This window comes from Hippocampus comes, unplaced genomic scaffold, assembly GCF_001891065.2.
Source record: "Hippocampus comes isolate QL1 unplaced genomic scaffold, H_comes_QL1_v1.1 scaffold261, whole genome shotgun sequence".
NCBI lineage: Eukaryota > Metazoa > Chordata > Actinopteri > Syngnathiformes > Syngnathidae > Hippocampus > Hippocampus comes.
Genome location: NW_017805824.1, coordinates 1,135,222 through 1,153,240, shown reverse-complemented (window position 1 = coordinate 1,153,240; position 18,019 = coordinate 1,135,222). Strand labels below are relative to the sequence as shown.

The following is an 18,019-nucleotide window of genomic DNA, read 5'->3' as shown; positions in this document are numbered from 1 at the left end:
TAGGGCTAATCAACATTTTTTTTTTTTTCCTCATCATCAATAATCACAAATATTATTATTCACAAGGATTCATCATGTTCGGACATGATACTTTAAAATAAATGGATTATCATTTTAGAATCAATGATAATTGCAATACAAACTAACCTAATTTACAACCTAATATATTGGTTTTAGTATTAGTTTAATTTTCTTGTTCAATATGTGGAGTATTATTTTTTTTTTAAAGTTACTAAATATTGAGTGATGACATAAAGTAAACAAAAATTCTCAAACAACTGTTTAACCTTTCTTCTTCTTTCTGCATGTGCAGCAATACCGAAATAAATACATTTAAAACGAAACCTCAAAACTCTGGTAAATTAATTGAAAAAGATTAAAACAAAGGACGTTTTCACTATAATTATAGTAACGAAATAGAGTTAGTTTTATAAACGTATAAATGTACTTTCAGTTGATTTCATTTTTAAAAGCATTTTCATCACTATTTTTGTTTTTGTTAACGAAAATGTTTTCCCAATTTTAGTTGGTTATTTCATTCATTTTCATTCACAATAATAGCCTAACATACAATATATTTAAAATTCTCTTTTGGAATAAAACTTGTTTTCGATCAACAGGTAGTACATTATAGTATTCTAGTGTTCAACATAAAGGGGTTATTTTTTTTAGGTGGCTCCTTTGTACTACTGCATTTGGTTGTGCAGGTCCAATATACTCAACGTTGAACAAACCTGGCAGGGAATGAGAGCAGCTGGTTGTAGGCTATGTGCAGGACCCTCAGGTTGTGGTGTCCTACCAGCAGAGCGCCGCAATTTTCATTGAGGTTGTTCCTGGTCAGGTAGAGCTCCTGCAGCGTACTTAGGCTGTCGTCTGATTGGCCGCTGGGAGGAATACTTTCCAGGTTATTGGCAGATGCGTTTAAATGTTTTAGACTGTGAAGAGGGGGAAAAAAACAAATCATTCCACACGTCATTCGTTTTTCTGGGCACCAGGTACAACTGTAAAATCGCAAGACATCCAATACAAGTTTGTGTGAGAGCACTAGTCATTGAACAATATGTTGATTGTGTTTTATACTTTGCTTTGGATGATATTGAGTGGTGGTTCTAAAACTTTGGTTTGCGTTTTCAGTCACGCTGAGTGGATGTTCAAAGCATTTGTATTTAAATGAAGCTTTATATTGGGTAGCTACTTTCTAAAATGCTCGGTATTCACTTTTGTTTATGAGGAGAGAATGCTTGTATTTGACTAAAAGTTGGATTTCCCATTATAAATAAAAATGAAGTGTGTGTGTGTGGGGGGCGGCAATTCAACTAAGGTGATATGAGGTACTTGCTATTCTTCTATAATCCTCAAGGGATATATTACGGAAGTGTATTTTTTAATGGCTTGTATACAAATATTTGCACATCTGGAGGGTCTGCTCACCCATCAAGTGTGAAATTAAACAAGCAGTACATTTGTTATCTGCCAATTTCTGAAAATATGTCTGAGAGTGAGCCCTTCTCAGCAATATTTCTGATTATTTGTGTTGCCACTGCAGGGTTGTTTTCATCCAAAGTATCGATTTTCCACCAAAAAGTGTGGAAAATTAGCTTTTTGTGAAACGAAACGGTGATTCTGATGTGACTTTATTTATTTTTTTGCTTTGGTGACACCTCAAACTATAAAAACACATAAACAAGACAGAGAAAGGGTTTTTAATGGCAAAATAACGCATTGTGATCAACACCGACTCCTCACATGGCGTGAGTTGAGCATCAGTGGCTTTTATACATAGCATTCGAAATTCACTCCATAAACTGCGTCATCATTTCTCAAGACTGTGACATGCACTTTCTACCACCTACTACGACACACATGCTCTCTATACCACACAAATACATCCTCTCTTTGAATGTGAGGTGCTTGAACTAGTCCGACGACCAACGTCTTGGCATTTTTCTCCCTCATAATCGACGCGAAAAGACCAGCTCCCCCAGCTTTTGATGGGCCTTTGAGATACTGTCTCTAGACTGACAACCTGTTGGCCTGTCTCTTGAGTGTAGCTGTGTCCTATATTCTAACATCATTTAAAAAAAAACAGGCCAGGAAGATGATCCTGCACAGCGAATCCGCCATGATTCTGTCTCAGCATTTGAGACACAAAAGTCCATTAGAGCACTAATGGGTGTTAAGTGATTTAGCTCACAGGAAACAGTCGGCGAAATCTAGCTCACGTTGCAGTTTAGTTCATCGATCTGGACCGCCACCGTTCCATACACACTAGCCAAACAATGAGAACTGATACATTAGTTGTCACCTTGGAAAAAAAAACACGAAGAAGAAACCAAAAAGATGGCATTCATTCATGACAAGATGGAGGATTTAAAGAGATTAATGAGACTCACTTTAAGGCCTTGAAGAAGAGACTCTCCGGGAGTTCTCCTAGTTTATTGTGCTGGAGGTCCAAGATTTCCAAGGGAACGTGGTCTAGCATGTCTGGCAATCTCGACAAGCGATTGTTCCCCGCTAGAAGCTTCTTCAAACTCAAACTGTTGACCAACCTGTCAGAAAGAAGACATCCACATCCAGCGGTGGATTACAACAAGAAAATGAACTCTCCATCGGTTTGGACAGCACAGTTAGCAGTTTAAAGACAGTTGATGTGCAATCTTTAAGAAAGGAAAGTCATAACCATGCAGTTTACATCAGCGTGTTCATGGTTTCGCATTCGCAAATTCTCACCTTCACAGAAAAATTGTGGTCAGGCAGAATCAATAAAACTTTTGTTTTGGCACCACCTCATGGTGATGTTGACACTAAGGAACTATGTCAAAGTCAGTAGAGGAGCTTCATTTGGACAAAAGGAGAGGTCACCGCCATTTTGTGGAATTTAGAGGCAATAACAAATCTTTTTGGAGGGTCATCAAGTACTCACACATATTGGCTATTTGCAGCAGGGCTTGGTCCCAATTCCCACTAATGAATGCTAACACTAGTTTAGAATTTTTGTGTTGAAAGTTGCTGTATCTTTTTTTCAAAATGTTGCTCCATATTTTCGGGCCTTTTGCATGAGTGTTGAAAATATCCGAAACAATTGCATTCGTTTTACAAATAAAATGACAGTATAAGGTAACCATTTGTTACACAATGACTGAACATTTGACTAAATGACCTGCTGTTCTGCTGTGACAGTGAGTTAGCGACTTCCTTTCGCCACACTATTAACTTAGCTGATGTGACGAATGCCAGCACACTAGGAAATGGAAACTCTACATCGGAGATGACTTCTGTACTTGTGAATGAGGGCAGCACAAGCGAGGGCGTGGACAGCGTGACTGCCTCAGAGTCAGAGGTTCTGGTTGACAATCCCTACTCAAACCTTTTGGCGTGGGATTTGAATGTTCACCCCGTTCTTGCGAGCTAAACCTAACCTGGATGGAAGCTCTGCGAGGAGATTGTGCGTGATGTCCAGCACCTCCATTTTTCTGCAGTCACTCAGCCAATCTGGTACGTGTTCCAGAAGGTTCCTGTCTCAACAGACACACAAACACTCACCTTGGTATAGTACATCAAATACAAAAAAAAAAAAACAACAACAATGGATCACATTTTCCCCAGCCAGAACTCACTGTGATAAATCCAAGTGTGTAAGTTGGTTTGGGACTGGGTAAACGCTGACTGAGCTAAGGCCTGCGGGCAGATGGAGGTGGCAGTCAGCACTCTTCCGTCACATCAATTTTTGCTTAACAAGAGTAGACATGCCGACTGTACACTACATTAGGTACACTCACTTGAGATCTCCAATATGCCCAACAATGTATTCTCTTAATTTCGTAGCATTTCTTTCATCTCGGCTGCTTTCAGTACAGGCATGTGGACGTTGGATTTTTCGTCCAATTGGAGTTTAGCCTTTGTGTGTTGCTATGTGCATCTAATCTGCCCAGAGCTTTCTTAAGCATTAGTGCTGGTTGAAGTAACTTAAAATATACTGCAGAAGCCTGACTTGCGCCAACCTTAGATTTTTTTTTTTTTAACTGACCGTTCGGTAAAAGGCTGTCCAGAGAGTTAGTCTGAACTCCTGATGTCACTCGCTAGGCCCTGCCCCTTAAAGGCACACTTCAACAAACAAGACTTTGGGCTTGATTACAACAATTTGACTTCTTTATACATTTCTAATTGTATATTTTACAAGATAAATATATTGGTGAGTATGATGAATTTTATTTAAAATTTTCCTTTTTTTTGGCTATTTTTACATAAATATTGAATCCAAACTTTAAAATTTATATGGTTTTACAATTGATTAAAAAACGGATTAAGTCCGGTAAATCCCCACTGAAGTTCCGGTTACGAAATGTACGGCCCTCTAATGGACGCTGACTCACGGTTGCTGCCGGCGTGAAGCATGCGTAGCGCGAAGCCGCCGACCGTCAGCGCCTTCAGCTGGTTGCGCTGACAGTGGAGAGTCTCCAGGCTGCAGATGGAAGTGAGGTCCAGTGAGTCTAAACAGTTGTCCCTCAGGTCCAGGTGGGTCAACTGAGTCACTGGCTCAGGACTCTCGCTTTTCACACACCGTAGTCCATTCAATCTACATGTTACAGTAAAAGCAACAAAGGTTACACTGAAAATGTGCCGTTGTTTGATGACATCTCCTTAATAAACCACAAAAATGAATTGATGAATTGACCAAAGTTGAACTGAACCGCGTAACACTGCCCTGAGGAATTATGCTATGGTCCTCTTAATTTCAAAACACTGCCTTCTTTACACAGCAAATAAATTGAGACTGAATCAGCAGTATTTCCTCAAGAATCAATTCTACACACAAGTGATGGGATTATTAAAGCAACAAACAATTCAAAATTATTTTTCTTTCATTCTAGCGTGTATGAAGATTAGAAATGCAAAAATCAATGGCATCTGATTCCCTGAAAAAAAGGTTTTAGACAATTAAGTCTCAAAATAATGACATACCCTTTATGCTGCCATATCGGACATTTCTGACCAGTTTACGTTACCATTGTGATGTGTTCCGTGCTCTAACACACTACTGTTCATTTTGGACTCGTTTCCTGGTATATTCTGCTCTGTATACGTATAAGCGCCTCTGCAGATCAATGAGGCACCGCTTATGGCCATACGACATTAATATAATCCCGAACCCTCCTTGTTGTTGATTTACCGACTCACTCAATAGCATTATTTTGTCGCTTGTTTTTATTTGCGTTATCTTCAGTCAAGTGGGAGAGGTTCTCTCATAATGCCATGTGAGGAGTTAATAAACAGCTGCACTTTCACGAGTGCGAACTGCTCAGAAATTCACCATCGACGCACCTTGTCCTTGTAAACACACCCGTTCCTCATTTTTTACCTACATGCCATCCTAGCACTCTGGTTGAGTTATCGGCTGGCCGAAGGTGAGGCAGTTGAGTGGTAGGAGGAAATGTGGGCAAGAAGAGAAAAATCAATGAGCGGTTCTTCACCTAGCACCACTGAGCCGACAAATAAAAGTACAAAACCAATTCCACTGAAGTTGGGATGTTGTGTTAAACGAATAAAAATGGAGTAAAATGATTTGCAAATCATTTTCAACCTATATTGAATTCAATTCTGTAGAAAGACAAGATATTGTAGGTTCAAATAATAAACGTCATTGTTTTTAGGAAATAATCACTGACTTGCTAAAAACAAAAAAAGTTTAACAGTTTGAACATTAAATAGCTTGTGTTTGCAGAGTATTCAATTAAATATAGTTTTGAAATAAAAATACCGGTATGTTGTTAATTGCTTAACACAATGTCGCAACCTCATTGGAATTGGGTTTTTGTCAGTGAAGCTCTCGGAAGATCTGAGATGTGAGGAGGGAATAAAACAACTAAGGAGGGAATAAAACACCTGATCCTCTTAACAAACTGTCAGTCTATCATTAGAAAGTGCAACAAATCTAAACTGGAATGAGGAACTTGCTTAGTGTTAGGGGAAAGGATGTTTATCTCTCTGACCTTTCCTAATTGAAATGAATGGAAATGCCAGTGATCTGTTCTAATCCCCCTGAGCTCCCCCAAAATTATCATGTTTTTTGAATGTGAAAACAAACTATGTACAATTGTACTTACATAATGTACAATTGTACTTTATAAAAACATTTCGGGATCACTTAATGAAGTGGAATGTAAAGAAGTAAACATTATTGTGCTGCATGATTATGGCAGTGTAATTAACACAAAGAAGTGTTGAACAACTGACTCAGTCAGCTGCAGTAAAAAGTCATTTTTCACAGAGGACGAAGATATGCCTGTGAGTATTGTTGTATTGTCTGTCTACATATGTTGCTCCACCATTTGTGTTCAAATATCAGTTGCTTAAAGGGTTATGGCGCCGTGCCACCGATGCTATTCGGTTAGCCAATCGCTGGTGTTTGCTAAATTGTGAAAAAGAAAAAAAAAGTGAAAACTGTGAAAAAAAGCTCTGATTTGGAGTGGAGCTGAATATCCCCAAATTTTTGTAAGTCAGGTAAACTTTTGTTATAGCTTTTGCACGGGTAGTTTGCCAGAGCATTTCTGCCCCCTACAGTACTGGAGTAGAACATTACCATCCCACATGTTATGACAGATCCATCCCTTAAATTAACAGCTCTTGATTTGGCGTGTATTGGTCCTGATGCGAGGGGAAGAGGTGCTCATGATTTATTACCTGAGGTCGATGTGTTTCAGGTGGCTCATGGTGAGCAGAGCACCCAACTCCAAACACACCACTTGGTTCCCAGCCATGGACAACTTGTCCACTCCACTCAGTCTCTCCAGCACTGCTGGGATGTGATTGAAGTCGTTGAAGGAGAGGCCAAGACTGCCGAGCTGGGGCAGTCCACCCAGCTCAGCGGGAAGGGAGCTCAGGTGGTTTCCATCCAAAGACAGCGTTTGCAGGCTACAGGACAGGAGGAGGACTTGGTCTCAGTATCACTGAGTACTCATGAGTGAATAATTGTACTGGTATTTGGCTGGTTTGAAAAAAGTGGAATGAAAGAGCCCGAGTATCAAATGTTTTTTTATTTGCGATCCCATATGGAAAAGAGCTGCTGTCACACAATGACAAAAAGTGCCGCCTGAGAGAAACTACGAGAATTAGTTGTGAATACCCCTGCAACATAAACACGGACTCATACCACATTGTGAGTTACAAGAACGCTCATGATAGTTTAAGTCTTCACCGTACAGCAAACTTTATAATTCATCTGAGAGACAAGAGTTACGTGGCCTGCTTGGTGCTGCTGTTTTGGTTAGCAACATAAAATGGCTATATAATCTATACATGCTTTTTCAGATGCCTGTTTTTTGTGATGTAAAAAAAAAAAAAAAGAGACCATGAAGAGTCATTTCAAAATTTTGTCAAGTAATAATGTGACATATAAACAACACCATTGAAATGTATTTTATTATTTTGGGATGGCAGGCAAAAATAATGAAAATATTGTAGTTCGCATACCCCCTAATAACTGAATATGTGTCTGTGTTCGGAATTAATCAAACACATTAAAACTTATGTTATATGGGAGTCAGCACACAATGGCCTCTGATCACCTCAAGTAAAATGTGGGTGTTCTAGTAGGCTTTTCCTTATGTTTTGTTGTTGGTGGTGGTTTTGGTTTTTAGCAGAGCCTTGAAGGTTTTGTGCAAATACTGACAAGTATTTGGAACTGTTCATAATTCCCTCCACCTTGACCAAGGCCCCAGTTCCAGCTGAAGAAAAACACCCTCACCGTGCTTCACTGTAAGGTGTTCTTTTGACAATGGGGAGTTTTTTGAGCCACACAATCTTTTGGTATTCTGACCAAAAAATGTCAAACTCGGTCTGACACATTTTCCCACGTGCATGTGCGAGAGTTCAAGTGTGTGTCTGAAACATGAACCATAAGAATATGATTGTTTCATTCTGAACGCATCCTCAAAGCAGGTAAAAGAGGGTGTGCATATTTGTGCAAAAGTATCATCTCAAATGTTTATTTTTATGTTCTCTCTCGAAAAGATTCATTTGTTGTCAACTGAGTTGTACAGGTTATTGATAGGTCACATTAATGGGGTAAAAACGTTTTAAGCAATTTCCCTTGGCCTCACAAAAACGTGGCAAAACCTCCATTGCAATTCAAAATGGCTCAGCAGTTAATTCTTTAATGTTTGTGCATGAAAAATAGCATCTATAAACTGAGATGCAGTAATCCAAGTGACTGTATAACATCTTTTTATGATATGATGGAGTAATTAACATACCTGTATTTCAAAAATATGGACTGGTACAGTAATTCAGAAATTAGATGAGTGGTTAAAGGATGACTTGTGCCGAATAGTACCAGTGTGCTCTATACATGCGTGTGTCACCTTTGCAGGTTGCCGATCTGCACGGGCACGTTGTGGAGATTGTTGCAGGAGAGGCAAAGTTCGGTGAGGGTGAGAATTTCACACACGCATTCAGGGAAAACACCCAGACGGTTGTGAGACAAGTTCAAGCTCTTCAACTGAGAGAACCTAAAGACCAAGAGAGCAGAATTAGCCACATTCCACCACAGTTTTCATTCTGTATTTGTTCCTTTGACTGTTGGTCCTGTTCAACAAACGGCAGGAAAGTGTATCGGAGACTTTTTTTACCCCACTTTATGTCAGCGAAGGGATATGTTTCTCAGAAAGTGTCCATGAGTGTTTCTGTACTGCTCATGAGTTTCAAGAATAAAATGTGGCAATCAAAGTATTAGGCAGCCTAGCATGTTCATGTACATTTAATAGGCTAGCTGGGAGCAATTTGAGACATTTTTAGAAGATTTATACACAGATAGCCTGTTCTAAGAAACCCAATTATCCATAAAAGACTGTACTTTAGGCTTGAAAGTTTATTTCACTGAAAAAATCCAATCTTTGTAGTGTTCATTTAAACCTTAAGATAATAATGAAGTTCTAATCTCTAATGTCAGCAAAATGTAATTTTGTAGCTCAAATAGGGCTGAATTACTTTGAAAAATGATCTAATCGTATTTTTTTCTCCTCAATATTGTGATCGAATATGCAATTATTTTTTAAGGCTCTCGCGGGGCATGCTGGAGCCTAGCCCAGCTGTCTTTGGGCAGTAGGCAGGGGACACCCTGAACCGGTTTATATATTACATACATATACACACACATATACATATACACACACATATACATATACACACACAGTTCATAAATAAGCGTAATTATTTTTGTTTTCAAAACTGCAATGAAGTTTAAGGCATCATGATATGATATTTGATATGATAATGATATTTGGGTGAAGTCTGTACCTGGGAAGGTGGAGCAGACCTCCAGGGCCCAGGAGGCTCATGAAGTTGTGTCGCAGGTTGAGGTGGGTGACATCTTGGCTGTAGAACAGATACTCGGGCACCGCCTCCAGACTATAGCAGGATAGGTCCACCAGGCTGACTGTCTGCGACACCACCTGGCAAACACATACGCAGGCTCAGAAAATTGCATTAACACTGGTCGCTAAAGCAGCTAAATACAGAGAGGCCTTGATTTAAGAGTATAATTAATTTCGCGACAATTTGCATTCAAATTGCTTCGGTGTTGTAACTATCGAAACATTGATGCTAGTTTTGTTAGCTATGGGATTTATGTTAGCATTAAGCTCACACAGTTTTCTAAGTTATGTGCTTTGATTATACGGATAATATGTAAAATTGTCTTTTGTTTATGTTTCACCATTAACTGGGAATGACAGTAAACAGATTGAAGCAAGCATTTGGTCTCTTAAAATAATTGTGGTATTCACTCCCACCATTTAGTGCTTGTTGCTCAAATTTTTGCTAGCAATTTACCAGAAAGTTGAGTTACAACTGTACATGTCACAGAATTAACCATTCTGACCAATCAGTGAATTAGATAATGAATACAACAACAGAAAATGTAAGTTAATTTTTATTATTATTATTTTTTAAGTTGAGCCAGCAAATCCTTTTTTTCAGTGGTCCATATCACAAAGGACTGCATTTGTATTTTTTTTTATTTATTTATTTTTTTGCACAAAGGAAGCAGCTAAACAAACCTGCGTGTTGTTACAGGCTCCCTTTCAATGCTGGCGTGCACGAGTCTGAGAACAACGACCAGCATTAACCACGAGACTGCACGCTGAGCAGCGGGCCAGAAAATGGGCCGGCTGCTCACGGGAGCATGACATCACATCTAACTTGATTTGGGAAATGACAGAGACAAAACTGCTCATCTCCCACACAAACGCTCCGCACGAACGCTCACTCTTGAAGAGCAACGGCTTTTAAGATAAATGAGACTAATTAGGTAATGTGAGAGTGGAGCAATGGATAGAGTGAGGGGAGAAAGAAAGAAAACATTGTGACTCTAAATAAGTGAAGCACTGTGATAGACGAGGCGGGCTAAATAATACACATCAGCTTCAATGAAAGATATACCACAGTCGCACTCATTATGCATGGTCATAGACAACCGCAGTGCATCCCAATGGGCCAGAGGGGGCTATTTACTCAAATCTGACAATAATTTGGTGGCTAGTATTACTGCATAAATCACAGTTTAATGGCTAATTTCCCCAGTCAGTTCAATGGCATTTATGGAAGATCTTTTGAGAAAGTATGTCCAATAAAGTTTGCAATGCAAGTTTGTTGGTAGAGTAGTGCGTAGGACTTTTTCCCTGTAATATTGTGATTGCGATTTTATGTACAATTAGCATTGTATTTAAATCATCATCATTAATATGATTACAGTGAGTTTTATATTTAGTCATTTGTTTTTATTCGTTTCTATATCAGTCCATCAAAATATGTGTATGTGAAACCGGTGCGTGTCGCAAAAATAAATAAATAAATCAATAACTTTCTGTTGCTCTTCCGGGCACCTACACTGTATCTGCTACATTGCAATTGTCGTTTATCTTTTTGATGGATTTCAATGACATTTACAAGTCTTGTGTGCCGATGATTTTAAGCCAGATTCAAGTAGCAGTCAATCGCACCTCTGGTGCTTCCCAATTCATTCTCAGCCCATCATGCAGTTGCGGTTGGTATGTCAAAAGTCTGGACGGGAGAATCCGCTTAGAGGAAAAGCGCATATAAAAAATAAATTGTGCGCTAACGGGGGATTAAATGAATATCCTCCCCTCACAGGTGTGTATAACTTCACCCATCGGCATATTTTGATGTCAAGATCACATTGACAGCGTATATCGGATCCGTACATTTACACTGCACTTGCGTCAGCAGATTTCTGACCCTGATTTGGGAATGGAAACATGATTAGAGTGTTGTTGCTGTATTCTGTAGTGAAATTGTGAAATTAGAGTTTCATCGAACCTTGATGAAAAAAGGTAGAACTTGGTCACTTAAGTGAAGTAGCAGATACCTTTATGGTGATACTTCACGTACTGCCACAAAAACAAAAATGTCAACATCCTCTTCATTAAAAATATATATTTTTAAAAGATTATACATCTAATGTATCTAGGTGAGGTGAAAATATTATTTTGAATGGAAGAATGGCATTTCTTCTTTTATCTTGCGCTCCTAAATGCTGATTAAGTGATACATGCATTCAGTCAATTGTGTTTCAATTGAAACAATAATGAACAAACATTAACAGCTCAAACAAATAAAAATAGTTGTGTACTTATCAGGCCATATGAATGTGTCAGAATGAGTGAGACATCTTTTCTTGAAATGCAGGAAAGGCAATTTCCGCAACAAGCAAAACTTTTTGTTGAATTTAAAATGTTATCCAAGTGTGTTGCCTAAAATTTTGAGCTCACCCAACATTTCTTTTTACTGCGCAGAACTCTTCCTTTTGGGAATTTCTGCCACAGGGTGTTGCAGTATTCAACAAGTATAAGCATAAAAATGTAGTCCAGACTCAATTCATTGGCTCACTCATGACTGACACTCTCATTAAGGTCAGAGGTGTCTAACATTTTGATTCCTTTATTGAACCACTAAATGTCCAAGTATTCGATGCAGCACTGTAAACCTCCTGGGTGTTTCTCTTCAATACATGGTGGACTCATGAAGCCAACCCATCTTCATCACTCTTCAGCATGTCTCCTAAGAAACAACCTCTCATCTATGTCTATGAAACTCCAGAGCACTCTACGGCCGTACAGTAATCCATCTGACCATGGCAAAGAGAAAGACACAGTGCACTTAGAATGAATCTGCAACTAATTGGATTCCTTTTTTGTTCTGTCGGCTTTCGCCTCTCATGGCGACCATTGTAAGCTGCCTTTACCTCAGAGGATACGCTCATCACGTCTGCTTGGCTGGAGGAAGGAGCTCAAGCGCAAAAGACATTCATTGAAAGCAAAGCCACACACACTCAATATTGCACGAAAGAGCTGCTGAAAGGACAGAAGAAGAATAGATAAGACTGATAATGAACGAGGGATAAAGTGGAGAGAAAAACTCGACACACCCTTGTTCAAATGTCAGGTTAGTAGCTCAAAAGAGGCGGAACGGTGACCCACTGGTTAGCACGTCCGCCTCACAGTGCAGAGGCCGCGGGTTCGATTCCAGCCCTGGCCTTCCTGTGTGGAGTTTGCATGTTCTCCCCAGGCCTGCATGGGTTTTCTCTGGGTACTCCAGTTTTCCTCCCACATTCCAAAAAATGCACGGTAGGTTAATTGTTTACTCTATATTGTCCCAAGGTGTGAGTGTGAGCGAGGATGGGTGTCCGTCTCTGTGTGCCCTGCGATTGGCTGGCAACCCGTTCAGGGTGTTCCCCGCCTACTGCCCAAAGACAGCTGGGATAGGCTCCAGCATCCCCCCACAGCCCTTGTGAGGATAAAGCAGATCGGAAAATGGATGGATGGATGATTTGATGGGCTGACATTTTATTGAAAAAAGCTGCTACTACCATACTTAAATTTGCCTTGTAGTGTGTCACCTTAATACTTTGTTAGTTTTTTCAATTTACTTTGCAACATTCACACAGATTCAATGACTTTGTTACAGTCACCTAGTTACCGTCAGTTCCCTAGTTTGAGTTACTTAGAGTTAGGTAAGTTGTTGTTACTTAGTTACAATTATTCTCGCATTTACTGGGGATGTGGCTGTGGTCAGAACAAACCAATCACATTGAAATGTACGTCAACTGGGAGCCAACTCACACAACTCACCATTTAAAGTGCCTCTGATTAACCTGAAATGAAATTTAGCTGTTTTGGTTTGAGCAATAGCCTGAAGGTTTTGTGCTCACACTGACTGCTACTTCGAACTGTTGATCATTCCATCTGATGAAAAGCAGCCCCAAAGGATCATGCTGTCACCACCATGCTTCACTGTATATAGATATGGTGTGCTTTTGGTGATAAGCAGTGTTGTGTTAGCATTCAACATCAGAATAATGTAATAACAAGACCTAATGCGTGATAATTTCATTTGCCTCCTTACTTTGGATGCTTGTCGATGCCATCTCTGGTAGTCGGCCAGTGTGTCAAAGTTGACAAAGTAAGTCTGAGCCTGTGATCCGGCAGAGCTGAACATCAGACAGTGTTGTCTCCTCTTCACTTCCTCCACCTGAACACAAACACATAATCAGAAAATATTCAAAACAACTGTCAGTATGATGCGATGCATTGCAGAGTCACTACCATGACTACTTCAGAGTGCCTCATTCTCAGCACTGAGTGCGTGCATATGATGCAGAGACAGATTAAATAACGAAGGAGGGGGTGGAGTCGGGAGGGTGGTCAAATTTGACAGCCAGATTGAGGACAAGCGACCTTGCGCTGGCGTGGCTGCTTTAGAGCGCCTCGTGGTCTCGTCATTGACCAGGGGGGCCTTTTTCAGCCACTCGGCATAATTTCTCAGAATAAGTACTGTAGTAGGTGCACCGTAGTAAGGCAGCAGTTTCTTGAACCCGTAGCGCTCACCTTCCCCCCCACCAGGGGCAGGATGTGCATCTTGCCGGTCAGGCTGTCTTTGACAGAGGCCACGATGAGACACGTTCCGCAGAGAATGACCTGCCGTTCGGCCCACTTGTGCAGCTGCGTCTTGCCCTTACGGACGCTGAACACGCCCTTCAACAGGGTGCGTTCCTGCTGGTCCGCGTTTACGGGTCGCTCTAAAGAAAGAAATAGAGAAGACACACTGACGTTTTTAGAGCAGAAACACCAAGATCTCTACCATGCATAGGAAGCCCTGCCTTTATCTACTGTGGGAAAATACTGTAATTCGTAGAAAGAGAATGAAATCACAGATTTAGATCTAGGTTTAGTTTCATTGTTATTAGTATGGTTGCAAAATACTTAAAAAAAATTTTTTTAGATAAACTGGAATAAACCAGGAATTTACAAAAGTTATCTCATAATATGGAATTTAAATATAGATAAAGAAAATAGTAGAGACCAACCACGATGGAATTTTCAGGCCGACACTGATTCCAGTATTTGTCAGAAAAAAAAAATCCAACAAAACCAACTACAGTAATTGGCGGTTAAAGTGGAAGGACGGATATAAAGAATGAAAAAAAAGTTTACAGATTTTGAAATATCTAATATCGGTCAATTGAATCGGCTGATTGATGAATTGGTTAATATACCCCTGAAGATCTGTAGAGTTCCAAGCTGTCATTTTTGTTTGGTGAGGCAAAATTTGCAACCTAGTCATGACACATCACGATTACAAAGTACCGTAATAAAATGCAAATTCCATGTAATCAGAAATGCAGAAGCAGTCATTAAAAAGCAGTATGTGCAAGGCATGAGATGATACCCTATATAAATCTATGACAAAATCCATGTCGATTTCAGCAGGTATTGTATTGTACTGAGTATTATAGTATCCTGGTTACACACACTATACAGTATATACAGTGTACTATGCAATTGAAACTGGAAATTGCAATTATCAATAAAAAATAAAATCATCTGGATACAGATGATTTCATTTTGTGCAAAAACTTGTTGAAATAAAAGTGAATAAATTCAACATTCTTTTTCAGTGTCTGCTGACCAAGAGTGTGAAAAAACAACTACAAGAAATACACTTTGGATTTTGGATGAAAGCACAAATATTGACTGATATGTCTAAAAGCACGGGAAAAATATAAATACCTCCAATCAAGACAATCAAAACTGGGTTTTAGGGTAGAATTTGGGAGTTCGAGCAACCATCCTTTTACGTGCAATACATTTTAATGTATACTCTTAATACACAAACTTTTTTTTTTTTGGTGAAAAGATTTGAGAACCTCTCTTCTGAAGGAAGTAGGATATGCAAGTGTTCCCAATTTTGTGTCATTTGAGAGCAAATACGCGTGGGTTAGAAACAATGTGCAACACAATAAACTACGTTTGAAAAGGTAAAAAAATAAGAACAGCTGCGTTGGCCGGGAATCGAACCCGGGTCAACTGCTTGGAAGGCAGCTATGCTCACCACTATACCACCAACGCTGACGAAAATGAGGGTAGCCTGTCTTTTTAAATAACGGTTACGAAAAGCATAGCCGTCAAAACTAACGCGATGCTTGACAAGCGCCGTTTGGTTTCACTTTTAAAGCCAATCACTTCACGAAATCTACGGGCGACGTGTTCATTTTTCGACGTTAAACTGTGGCGACTCGAGTCAACACACTTTTGTATGACGTCCTCGATGTGCGGGTTACACACCAGGTTTCCATTTCAAAAACCGCAAATGAAGCACCGGGAAGAGGGGAGTTGAACGAACGTGAGTGGCTCAACTCCAAAGCTTAACTGTTTTCTCTGGAAACCCTTTCGAGCTTTTATTCTGTATTGTTCATATTTGAGGTCCACGTGTAATAGAATGACTGTGCATTTCCAAAAGCTCATCTACTGCGAGACATCAAACCTATATGACAGAATAAAGGACAAAGGTTTGATTGCATACAAGTAGGCCAACAGTGGCACTGGTGGTGGAAAAGATGTTACTTGTAAGACACGGTCGTCAACTAGTGTGCTGGATACCAGTAGTCCATGGACCTTAGTCAGGATGAAAAGGATATGGAATTAATGCACCATCACCTTTCCGTAATATTCTTCTAAATGTCTTGTGCTGCGCTTGCCACTCAGTGGCCGTGATTCCTTCTTTTCATCCTCCTTCACTTTCCCTCGTCAAGGACGTCCAACTGTAAGGAAAGCCTGTCTTCCTTCCTTTGCCAGCAAAAGAGCTTATGACAACAAACTGGCTGCCAGGCACATCTACAGCAGCGCCTCTTTCTTCACGTCACAATAGAGCGCTCCACAATGGATGAATGATCATTATTTTGGGGCGTTATTGTTATTTTTTTATTATTGGGTTTATCATATTGGGTAATTGTAACTAGGAACATCGCTTTTGGCAGGATGTGTTTTTTTATTGATGTGTTTGCACAGCATAACACAAAATAACAAGCAATAACCAAAACAATAATGTCACTGTTAAACACTCTAAATCAGGGGTGTCCAAACTTTTTTGTTTGATGGCCACATACATAAAAATGGAAGGAAGAAAGGGACACTTTAAAATTCTTCAACTTTTTGAAACACACTAAAAGCATTTTTATGTATTGATTGTTTTGTCTAGTTAATTTCATCAGCTTTCAGTGAAAGGTGTTTAAGGCAAATTTGTCCAATTTTTTGGGGTGGCCAAAAGCTCAACAACTCTATCTCACAGAATAGATCCAGCTCTGCATTTCTTATTACTCTGCGGGTCGTCCGTCATGTATCAATATGCATAATGAATCTTTTTTTTTTTTTTTTTTTTCTGGAGACACGCACTCATATACAATTTGGAAATAGCAGTAGACTTGTGTGAGAAAATCAATCCAGCCACCTTCACCTCACACTTTATTAGTGGGGCTCTGTGGAGAATGTACGAACAAACAACATTACGGCACACTGCACCAAATGCTCAGCATCTCACACACACAGCAACAACTCTCCAGATAGCTCTAAATTCATCTCAGTGAGGAGAAGACTTGCCCGGGCCCTCTTCTCTTGCTCTCTGAGCCTTTAAAAACTGATACAGGGCCAAATGTGCTTTCATCCAAAGGCCATCATCTGTAATTATCCTCCGATACTGCACAATATTTATGAATGCATTCGAATGAGCAATGTCTCTTTTTTTCACCTTCAAAAGATGCTTACATTTTTATTGCTTCTTCTTGTTGTTGTTTTACCACAGAAAAGAGAATACAATTTCACTGAATTTTATTGTAATCCACAACTACTTTGATCTTAGATTCATTGATTGCTTCACACAGAGAGTTGCCCAAATCTTCTGATTTCAGCCTCTCAACAGGAAACATTACGATTTCTGTAGACCATGAAAGTCGACTGATTCTTTTTTTGGGTTTAATCAAAATAAGATGTTTTCAAACATCTGATTGTACTTTGGAAAACAATGATCACATTTTTGCCTGTTTCCTGACATGTTGAAGATCTAACTACTAACTGAATCATAATGAAGTTATGGGAAAAAAATAATCACTAACCCTTTCAGGGACAGCGGTTACTACAGGGGACAGCTATTCATGTTATCAGGTTACAGGGTGCATGAAAGGGTTAATCCATTATGAAAAAAATGATTATTTGCAGCCATTGGAGGAATAACCTGTAACATGTAGTTGAACCTGAAGCAGGATGTCAAAATTGTAACCGTTCATATGAATCAAGTAGTTTTCACCATGATGTACAGGAATTGATATTTTTTTTCAGTCGTCAACTTACTGTGCGCGCCTGCAAACACAAGGTCAAGCTCGCTCACGAACACCACCTTGTTCTCTAATTTCACGAGCCCCACCCCCAATCACATTCAGAGACGCGCTTATCCCTTCACGGACGTATTTAATGGTTGCGTATCTTTAAAAAAAAAAAAAAAAAAAAAATGGGAACAGGACCTTGAACAATTACAATTGCGATTTAATATGCAATAATTTTAAGGACAAAAACCGCAGTTAGATGACTTTTCAAAATTATCGTACACATGTCAACTACTTGACAGTTTCGCCTCACTTGAAACATGTCATGGGCCTACTCGAATGCCAATGTTG

The 18,019-nt window shown here is 39.5% G+C and overlaps 1 protein-coding gene and 1 non-coding gene across 2 annotated transcripts in view; both read right to left on the bottom strand.

Moving 5' to 3' along the window:
* phlpp2 (PH domain and leucine rich repeat protein phosphatase 2) overlaps positions 1–18,019 on the bottom strand; it is a 36,767-nt gene that overhangs the window by 6,806 nt on the left and 11,942 nt on the right. Inside the window, exons 4-13 of the mRNA XM_019887024.1 lie at positions 13,902–14,092; positions 13,420–13,545; positions 9,295–9,449; positions 8,361–8,507; positions 6,682–6,912; positions 4,374–4,576; positions 3,618–3,678; positions 3,420–3,515; positions 2,394–2,549; positions 735–935 (exon numbers count right to left, since the gene is read on the bottom strand). Coding sequence (XP_019742583.1) covers positions 735–935; positions 2,394–2,549; positions 3,420–3,515; positions 3,618–3,678; positions 4,374–4,576; positions 6,682–6,912; positions 8,361–8,507; positions 9,295–9,449; positions 13,420–13,545; positions 13,902–14,092 — 1,567 coding nt within the window. The remainder of the gene's footprint in view (positions 1–734; positions 936–2,393; positions 2,550–3,419; positions 3,516–3,617; positions 3,679–4,373; positions 4,577–6,681; positions 6,913–8,360; positions 8,508–9,294; positions 9,450–13,419; positions 13,546–13,901; positions 14,093–18,019) is intronic.
* trnag-ucc (transfer RNA glycine (anticodon UCC)) lies at positions 15,351–15,422 on the bottom strand. Its single transcript has one exon. It is a non-coding gene; the product is annotated as a tRNA-Gly (tRNA).